At 71.6% G+C, this 9897-nt stretch overlaps 2 protein-coding genes across 2 annotated transcripts in view; both read left to right on the plus strand.

Moving 5' to 3' along the window:
- Nucleotides 1–1838: 1838 nt before the first annotated feature.
- On the plus strand, nt 1839–8754 carry H696_02237 (hypothetical protein; the record flags this gene model as incomplete). Its single annotated transcript, XM_009496139.1, has 8 exons — nt 1839–1864; nt 2040–2626; nt 2837–5946; nt 6204–6422; nt 6679–6784; nt 7098–7228; nt 7425–8543; nt 8713–8754. 8 exons carry the CDS (start codon nt 1839–1841, stop codon nt 8752–8754), a joined length of 5340 nt encoding a protein of 1779 aa, XP_009494414.1.
- Nucleotides 8755–9149: 395 nt separating this feature from the next.
- The window catches only part of H696_02238 (hypothetical protein), a gene marked incomplete at its 5' end in the record, with an annotated part of 3116 nt that continues 2368 nt past the window's right edge, over nt 9150–9897 (plus strand). Inside the window, 2 exons of the mRNA XM_009496140.1 lie at nt 9150–9369; nt 9590–9865. Of these exons, the coding sequence (XP_009494415.1) occupies nt 9150–9369; nt 9590–9865 (496 nt within the window). The remainder of the gene's footprint in view (nt 9370–9589; nt 9866–9897) is intronic.

The raw sequence follows: 9897 nt of genomic DNA on the forward strand, positions 1-9897 counted from the left end.
TCGTCCCCCTCCTCCCCCTCCCCGAACCTCGCCCCCTGTCTCGCCTCTCGCCACCACCGCAGCTGCTCCCCTCTCGTCGCCTCGCCGCGCCTCGCCGCTCTTGGGCGTCCCCCTGCGCACCCGCGCAACTTGTGGTGCACGCACGCCCGCACGCACGCTAGGTATGTCCTCCGCTGCTGGCCGGGGAGCCGCCATGTGTGGACGTGCGAAGTGGCCCCTCGCCGGGCCCGGTCGCGCGACGCGCCCCTACAGCACTCGCGTCCGGCCGCCGGCTGGCGGGCCCAATGACCTCCTCTGACCCTGGCCCTTCGCCCGCCCCCTCCTCGACCATGTAGGCGGCCCGATCGCACGCGTGCCCTGCAGCTCCCATCCGGCCCGGCCCCCCCCGGACATGCGCCTCGCCTCGCACTGCTGACGCCGAGGACCACTCCCCGCCGCCCCGCCCCTCCCGGCTGCCGAGAGTGATCGCTGGCCGTTTGCCCAGCCGCATCGTCACCGCTCGCGCCTCCTAGTGTACGTTCCTTTGGCCTCCTGCCCTGCCATTCGGGGGCCGAGCCCTTGGGTCCCGGAGCCACCGCCGTCCGGACCTCCTCTCGTCGGCCTCTTTCCTCGGCCCCTCGCTCGGCCGTGCCGATTTGGCAGATGCCGCAAAGGGCTCCGGGCTTGGTCGGGGCCGCAGCCCGGCCGGCAGGCGGGGCGCGGCCCAACACGCGCGAGCCGAGGCCGGAGGCCGGCGAGAAGAGCGGACGGCCCAGGTGCCGTAGATCGCCACTCGCCCCCCCTCCCCCCCTTCTTGTCAGGCTGTGGGTGCGGCGGGGAAAAAAGCCCCCAGTGGCTTGTGACCAATCGGGGCCGGGCGCCGCCGGACCAGGCCCGCAGGCAGCGGAGCACTGAGCAGTCGTGGCCGGGGGAGCACCACGCTCCCGGGGCGCCCGGAGGTCGGCATTTCGCACGAGCATGGACAGCACCGAGTCAGGTCGCCGCTCCGGCCCCCCCCCCCCCCCCCCCCGCGCCACCCCGTGCAGCACGAAGGACGGGCCCGAGAAAATGTGTTCGGCCCCCCGCCGCCCCCCCGGGTCGTAGGCCCGGGGGCGCGCACTCTTGTGCACACGGAGGCGCGCCGGACTATGAAACCCGGGGGCCGGAGGGGCTGGCCACGTCCCAGGCTACTTGCCAACTCTCGGGATGATGCCATGTCCCCCCTGCCGCGGCCGCACGTCTCCCATCCCCCGGCCTTCTGCCCGGCCTGGCCCCGTCCCCCATCCCCCGGCCCCGGCCCGCACATCCACATGCGCCGCGATCTCTGTTGAGACCGAGCCTGCATATGTCCCCCCCCCCCCCCCCAGCCGGGGCGCCTGATCCCAGATCGCTGACAGCCGCACCACCCCCGACCGGCCCTCTGCACTTTCCCGGCCCCTTGACCGTCGGAATCGGGGCACCTCTTTGTGCCGCCCCCCCGGTGCCCTTCCTTCTGGACTTCACACTCTCTCCTCCCCCCCCCCCTCCATCTTCCCTCGCGCCCCATTGCGTCTCCTTTCTCGGCGAATGCCTGCTCTCCCACTCGCCCGCTGCCGACTGACTGACTGACTGACTGACTGACTGACCTACTGACCGACTAACTGACCGACTGACCGACTGACCGACTGACCGACTGACCGACTGACCGACTGACCGACCGACTGACTGACTGGCTGACTGGCTGACTGGCTGACCGACTGACTGGCTGACTGGCTGACTGGCCCCTCCGCCCCTCTACGGGGATGTCCGCCCAAACAACTAACCCAACTCACTGACTTTGCCTTTGTCTCTCCCCCCCCCCCTCCCCCTCCTCATCACTCATGCTCACGCGCAATTACACAACGCCGTGCGCCACAATGTCCCCTCGCTGGCCGATGCCCCCTCCCCTGTGCAACAGCGCACTCGCCGGTGCTCCTGTCGCACGGCAGGTCCTACCCAGGATCCCCTGCTCACAACCCGGGCCGGTCGCCACAGCCACTTCCGGCACCCGTAGGGGAAGAAGAAGACGACAACCCCCCAAGAGAGGGCCCCCGCTCGCACGAGCTCCTCCAACTGCAGCAGCACCAGCAGCGCGCATCCGAGGACCTCCACCACCTGTCGCAGCTCCTCTGCGCCCGACAGCCCGTAAGCTTCCACGGTGCCTCGATCCACCTCCAGCTGGACGACTGCTTTGGCTCCTTCCCGGGGGACGATCTACCTGTCTCGTGCCCGACGACGCCGACCCTCGCCGCGGCGCCAGTCACCACCTCGCCGCCTCCCTCACCGCCGCCGGTCCTCCAACGTCGGCGCCTGGCAGCCCGATCGCCCGGTCGCAACCCCCCACGCCCAGGTCGTCGCCATCGTCTGCCGCCCGGTCCATCGAAGCCCCGCGCCGGAGTCGCATCCGCGGCTGCCGCCCCTGCCACCGCCTCGGCTGCCCTTTCCCCGTGCCCCAGCGTGTCTGCGCATGTTGACGTCGCCGCCACCGCCGCCGCCGACAGTCCTCACTGCCTGCCTCGGGCCCCTTGCTCGCCGCCCTCACAGCCGACACCGGCTGCCGCATCCCTCGGCAAGCCCAAGCGGTCCCAGCCCCTGTCCACTTCACCCTCAGAGCCCCTTCGTCCGGTCGGTATGTGAACCGAAACAATACTCCCTCTTTCCGCCTGCCTCTCTTTCTTGCTCGCCCTTTTTCTCCCACCCCTGCACTGGCCCCTGCTGACACATACACATTTGGCCTGTCCCTGGCTGTGTCCCCTATCTGCTCCCCCCCCCCCCCACCCCACCCCACCCCCGTCCTCAACGCATTCCGGCTTTCCGCCTCCCCCGCGGTGTCTTGCAGTCGCCACGCCGGCCATCGCCCCGGACCTGAACAAGCGCTTCAAAAGCACGGCCTTGTTCTTTGCTTCTCGAGTCCCCGGACCAATCTCGCCAGGGTCCCTCTTGCGCTCACGCCGCGGCGGCATCCGCACCATTCGCACCAGCAACACCGCCAGCCGACACAGCAGCGCCATGTCGCCGGAGTGCTCTCCCCGGCGCGGGTCGACCGACGGCGGCTGGGCCTACCCGTCGGGGGCGGCCGCGCCACCATCGGCCACGCCTTCGGCCGGGCCCGGCGCCGGCATGGCCGCCCAAGCCAGCTCGCCTGGGCCGTCACTCGTCCGGGCCGCCCCGCCGCCACCGCTCCTGATTACCCCCAACTCGGGGGTCGAGGCGCCGGATGCCCCGGGGCTCGGGGCGGAGTCGCAGCACCTGCTCCAGGCCCACGCCCAGCACCTGGGCCAGGGCCCGGGCCCCGGCGGCCCCGGCGCCCTCCGTGGCTGGCGCCAGCCCGTGGGCCCGGGGGGGTTCTGCGCCCCCGGCACCGATGGCACCCAGCCGCCGGGAGCCGGCGCCCCGGCGCCCACCCTGGCCGCCTTGCACCTGGGTGGCACCAACTTCCCCTCCTTTTCGGCCCTGGCCTCGCCGATCGACGCCAGCATCACCCCGGCCGCCACGCCCACTGCCCAGTCGGCCTCGACCCCGCAGCTGGGGGCCCTGTCCGGCACAAGTCGCCGGTCCAGCCTGGCCATTGGGGCCGGGCCCCATGGTGGTGGGGTCGGCCTCAGCACCCCGGGCGATCCGCTGGTGGCAGCGGCGGCCGCTGCTGCCGCCGCGGCCGCCGGGGCCTCGACCACCGTTGCCGGCACCGCCTGCGTCTCGCCGTCGCCCTCGCTGACAGCCAGCGACAGTGGCGAGCTGCTGGCCATCGGCCAGCATCATCATCATCCCCATGCCCACCCCCACGGCCACCAGCACCATCACGCCCTCCTGGCGCCGGCGCCGCAGCACCAGCAGCAGCACCAGCAATCGCAGTCGCAATCGTACGCCGTGCCCAATGGCGGGTACTTCGGGCCCGGCTTGGTGGCCGCCACCACGCCGACGTCCATGCATGCAGCCACCGGCAGCGGGCACCTGGGGCACTGCCTCGGCGCCGCGGCCGGGGTGGCCGCCGGCAGCGGCAGCTCGGACTCCATGCTGCACCTGATCGACAACTTCCACAGCACGGCCCAGGCCCAGGCCCAGGCCCAGGCCCAGGCCCAGCAGCGTCACATCCAGGCACTGCTACTGCAGCAGGCCCAGCAGCAGGCCCAGCAGCCGTTGACGCCACTGCTGCCCCCGTCGGCCGGGGGGGTGGCCCCCACGGCGGCCGCCCTCGCTCCGCCCCAGCCCACCGGGCCGACCTTTGTCCTGGAGGATGTGTCCACCTGCGCCGCCGCGCTGGAGGAAGTGCGTGCCCTGCGGCAGCAGCAGCAGCAGCACTTCTCCGGCAAGACCGCCGGGCCGGTGTCGCCCCGGGCCGGCGGCGCGCCGAAGCTGGCCCCGGAGCTATGGCTGCATGTTTTCGGCTTCCTGGACCCGAGCACCCTGGCGTGCTACTGTGCCTCGGTGTCGCGTGCCTGGCGGGTGTTGGTGTTTCGGTGTGTGCGCGAGCGCGAGCCGGCCCACCACGAGGCCTGCATGCTGGCCTATGCCCACGCGACGCCGGTCAGCCTGGAGCACGTGTGCCGGCAGATTGACGCTCGGCTGCGGCTGACCTACCCGGTGCCGGACTTCAGCGGTGGGCTGATGCATGCGGCGGCCGGGCGCGTGAGCGGCGTGTTGCCGGCTAGCCCGCGGCCGGGTGCCCCGGGCGGGGCGCCGGGCACCGGGCCGCAGGCCGGTCGCCCGGCCCCCGGCGGCCAGGCCGTCAGCCCCAATGACGGGGCCGCCTCCCTGGCGCGCATTGTGGCCACCAGCAGCCCAGGCGGCCGGCCGGGTGGCGGATTGCCGTCGTCGTCGTCGTCGTCGTCGTCGGCCGCGGCCGCGGCCGTTGTGCCTGCGTCGGCCGGGCGGACGCTGTCCACGGCGGCCCCGTCGCAGCCGCAGCCGCAGCCGCAGCCCGCCGGCGATGGCACGCACACGGCCGGCAGCGATGACGATGCCACCATGGCCGACTCGCCGAACTCGCCGCTGCTCAGTGTCACCACTTCCCTCGGATCGGGGGATGACTCCTTCCGTCGGAGCGTGGCCGTGCGCCTGGCCGGTGGCGGCCGGCACGAGGCCCCCGGGTCGCCTGGGGCCGACCCGCACGCCGGCACGGCCCCCGGCGCCGGGACCACCAGCCCCTCGGGCGGCCAGCCGGCCGGCGGCAGCAACACCGCCTCCTCGCTGCTGAATGGCTTCTTCCGGCGGAGCTCGGCCGCGGCCCCGGCGCAACCGGCCGCCGATCCGGCCGCCACGACGGCCACCGGCGCTTCGGCCAGCCGGCCGGCCGGGTCCGTCTCGGCCCTCGGGGGCGGGGTGCCCGTCACCCCGTCCGGGTCGGTCCCGAGCGCGGCGGCCTCCTTCTCGGCGGCCTCGACCCCGGTGGCCAGCTTCTTCCCGGACTCGCTGGCATCGCTCTTCGGCCAAACCCCGACCACACCGACCACCGGGCCGATGGCGGCGGGCAGTAGTGTGGCGCAGAACGCCCCGCCGGGCTCCGGCCCGGCCGTGGCCGCCGCCGCCGCCGCTGCCGCCGCCGCCGCCACCCCCACCAGCCCCTCGTCCAATGTCACCCTCCCGGTGGTGGTCATCGGAGAGAAGGGCCGGGGCAAGTCCACGGTCCTGGCGCACTGGGTGCAGCACCACTGCCGGCTGACGGCCAACACCATCGTCCTGTACCACTCGCTGGCGGCCTCGGCCTCGGCCGCCGACCCGATTGCCATGATCTACCGGCTCATGACGCAGCTCCGCGCCTATGGCCAGGTGGAGGAGGACGTCCCGGCCAGCTGGATGCAGATGGTCCAGAAGTTCCCCCAGTGGCTGCAGGAGGTCGGCAGCCGGCGCATGGTGGTCGTCGTGGTGGATGGCCTGGACCTGATCGAGACCAAGGCCGACTCCGAGCTGGACCTCTCCTGGCTGCCGACCTTCATCCCGCCCAATGTCAAGGTATGTGTGTTTTCGGGTGGGGGTCTCCTTCCCCTGCTCTTTCTCTCGCTCGCTCTCTCTCTCTCTCTCTCTCTCTCTTGTCCTCTCTCTTGCCCTCTCTCTTTCGCCCTCTCCTTTTTGTACACCACACACACACACACACACACACACACGCGTGCGCGCGTCGCTGCCCACGGTGCTGACATCACGTCCCTGCTGCGCGCTGCCTTGCCCTCCCGCTGTCGCTTGGCCGCCCCTATTGACGCGGCACCTGGCAGATGATCTACTCGGTTTGCTCCTCGGCCCGGGAGATCACCGCCGAGCTGATCGACCGCCGCCAGTGGCAGCCCTATCGCCTGGTGGAGCTGACCCTCTCCGAGCGGCAGAACATCATCGACCGCCTGACTCGGCGGTATGCCAAGATCTCGCCGCAGGCGGCCCTCGCCGTGCGCGGCCTTGGCCCAGAGCAGCGTGAAAAGATCGCCACCTCGCCCATGGTGCGTGCAGCGCGGCCTGTCGTGGGCCGGTCCCGGCCATTGTGCTTCCCCTTTTGCCTGCTGTCTTTGCGCCACCACGTTTGCACGCACCCCCCCCCCCCCCTCCCCCGCCCCCCTATCAGGGATGATGTGGCCGGTGCCTGACAGCGTTTCTCCTTATCTCCCCCCTCGGGGCAACAAAACCCCGGCATCCGCCGCTTCGCATTGCCCGTCCGGTCCTGCCGCCCCTTCCCACACACACGAACACCCATGGCAGGCCCACAACCCTCTGTACCTGACGGTGCTGCTGCAGTACCTCGTCCGCCTGCGCACCCGGCTGAGCATGGATGAGCGCATCAACTTCTACACCAGCGCCCGGAGCAGTGCGTTCCTTCCCCTACCGCCATAACCCGCTCCACCTCGGCTGCTGCCGGGCACCTGGCTTGGGGGGGGGGGGGGGGGGGGGCGCATGTGTCGCCCTGTGGGGCTGGCCCTCCGCGAGTGATCAGCATGGCGACACACCCCGTGCCTCGCCCCGCAACTGGCCACTCCCCACTGTTGCTTCCTGTTTGGCAGTCACTCACACCCAGCCTCTCTCTCTCTCTCTCTCTCTCTCGCTCTCTCTCCCCCTGTCCCTCTCGCTGTCTCGCTCTTTCGCGCCGTGCCGCTCCGCACATGTGAACGGTCTCGTGCCAGCTCCCGAGCTTTATGACCGGGTACTTGAGGCCCTGGAGATGGACTTCAACACGCCGCCCACCCTGGTCCATGATTTCCTCACCTGCCTGGCCTCCTCCCGGCAGGGTCTCTCCGAGAAGGAGGTCGAGGAGGTACAAGCACCACACCCCATTCCCCCCCGTCCATGAGCGCGCGCCGCCTCCCCCCCCCCCCTTCCTCCCCCCTGGGGGCGAAGGTCCGGCGGGGGGGAAATCTTTCTGCACTTTCTCCGCTCCTTTTGCTGACTCCCCCTCTCCCCCCCCCCTTGCCCATCTTCCGCTGGGGCGCTTTGGCCTCGGGCCCGGGCAGATCCTCAACCTGGACCCGCCCTCCTGGCACGACTTCTTCCGCGCGCTGGCCCCATCTCTGCTGGTCCGCTGCGGGCTGGTGTCCTACTTCCATGAAGGCCTGCGCGATGCGGCCCGGCGCCGGTACCTCAGCACCGAGGAGGCGCAGAAGCGTGCCTATGACAAGCTCATCGACTACTTCACATCCAAGATGAATGGCGGGTCGGTGCCGGCCCCTGGGGCCGGTGTCGGGGCCCCCGGCGGCCCCAACGGGGACTTCCTCGACGCCGCTGGCGATTCCACCGACGACGACATGGACACCGATGAGCAGCAGCAGCAGCAGCGGCAGAATGCTGGCAATGGCATGGCCGACGTGGCCACCGGGCCGCAGGATGTGGACACCGAGGATGAGCTGAGCCCGGAGCTGCGCCAGCGCCGGCGGGCCGAAATGGCTGGCCGGCGGGCCGATGCCGGCGCCCGCGGGGCGAGCTCCTCCCGCGCCGGCACGTCGGCACCCGGCGCCCATGCCGAGGACGCCGACATGCGCGACGCGCGGTCCTTCGACAATTCCCTGCTGGCCGAGGCCACGCGCGTGGTGGCCGGTCCGGCTCACGTCAGCCGGAGCATCGGCCGCGTGGGCCTGGTTCCCACCTCGCGGGCCTCCTCCACCGGGGAGGGGGCCAGTGCTGCCGGGCGCCGGGGGCTGGCCAGCGCCAGCGCCACCACCGGCTCCGGCAGCGGGCCCAACGAGTCCACCTCGTCGGGGGCCTCCTCCACCGGCGCCGGCAGCCCGGCCAGCCCGCGGCTCAGTCTGGTCATCCCGTCCACCGGCCGGCCGGGAGCACCGGGCGGGCAGGCCGCCCGCACGGCCACCGGCGCGGCCGCTGCCGCCGCCGCCGCCGCCGCCACCACCACCACCACCACCACCACCACCACCACCGATGTGGACATGGTGTCTCCGGATGAGCCGGACGCCCCGCCGCCGCTGCAAGCGCCGGATCCTATTCTGGCGCACGCGGCGCACACCGGGACCGATGGTGTGACGCAGCGCGTGGTCGACGAGCTCCCCTGGCTGCTGGAGCGCACCCGCGACAAGCCCCGGCTCAAGAGCTGCATCGCCAACATCCGCATGTTCGACAAGGTGCGACCCCACACCACCGGCAGGGAATGGGCGCGCGGGCCGGGCGCGAGCAGCGGCACAGGGCGGATGGCCCGATGGCCCTGCCTTTGGGTCGGTGTGGGCATGTGCCTCTGAGAGACGACGCGAGGGGGGCGGGGTGAGGGCGGCCCGGCTGTGCGCACACATCCAGCTGCTCCACAAGTCCGAGGTCCACCAGTGCTTGAGAGAGTAATAATTGAAGCACGCGCGCGCGTCTCCGGCTCCTGTTCCCATGCAAGACAGTGGAGGGGAGCCGGGCGGCGCGCAGCTGTCTCGGACGCAGGAGAGCGAGCCAGGAGGCGGGGGGGGGGGGGAGGGCGAGGCAGGTGGCGGCAGCGGGGAGGGGGCGGGGGGCAGGACAGCTTGCGCGGCACCCGCGTGTCGCAGGCACTGCTGCCCTCTCCACAGGGGAGGGGGGCGGGGAGCCGGGCCGCAGCCACTGCCGGGCCCTTTCGCATGCCGTGCGGCTGCCTCGCGCGCACGCGCGCAAGCCCACACACACACACACACCACGCAGGGCCGAAGTGTTGAGCCCATGCCGGCATCCCTGCTGCGCCCCTCCGGCCTCCGTCTCTGACCCGGCTCGCGATGACGCCTCATCTCCTGCTGCAGCTCTTCCACAAAGAGCGCAAGTACGACCTCTTCCGGTACTGGGTGACCACCGAGGCATCGGGCGACGAGATTGCCCGGCTGTACGAGTCGAACCTGCGCGCCTTCCAGGCGGCCAACCCCGGGTCCATGCGCGAGGTGGCCCGGCTGGCTCACAAGATCGGGGAGTATGTTCGCGACGGCGGGCACTACAACGAGGGTGCGTCAGGGGTCCTTCGGCCGGGGCACTCTCACGGCTCGCCGACGCGAAGGGGGACAGGGGGGGGGGGGGGAGGGGAGACGACTGCGCTGTGTGTGCGTCCGTGCGTCCGGCAATGTGTTGTCCTAACTGCTCCTGCTCCCACTGCTCCACGGTGCGCCTTTCGGCGCGGGGGCTTCGGCCGCCGGTCGGCATCCGGCATGTTCCCCCATGTCCACAGCCATCCGCTTCTTCAACATGGCCTGGCGCATCAAGCGCGCGGAATTCGGCGAGCACAGCGTCGAGGTGGCCACCACCATGAACGAGCTGGGCCGGCTGTACTTCCGCCTTGGCCGCCATGATGAAACCCTGTACATGTGGCGCAAGTCGCTGGAGATCCGCGAGATGACCCGCCAGGGGCAGGACGATCATGACATCGCCATTTCCCTCAACAACCTGGCTCTCATCTACGAGAAGATGGGCCGCTGGCAGGAGGCCGAACCGACCTACCTCCGGGGTGCGTCTACCGCGCCCGCCCTGCCCCCCCCC

The sequence above is a fragment of the Fonticula alba genome, assembly GCF_000388065.1.
Source record: "Fonticula alba strain ATCC 38817 unplaced genomic scaffold supercont2.3, whole genome shotgun sequence".
Classification (NCBI taxonomy): Eukaryota; order Rotosphaerida; family Fonticulaceae; genus Fonticula; species Fonticula alba.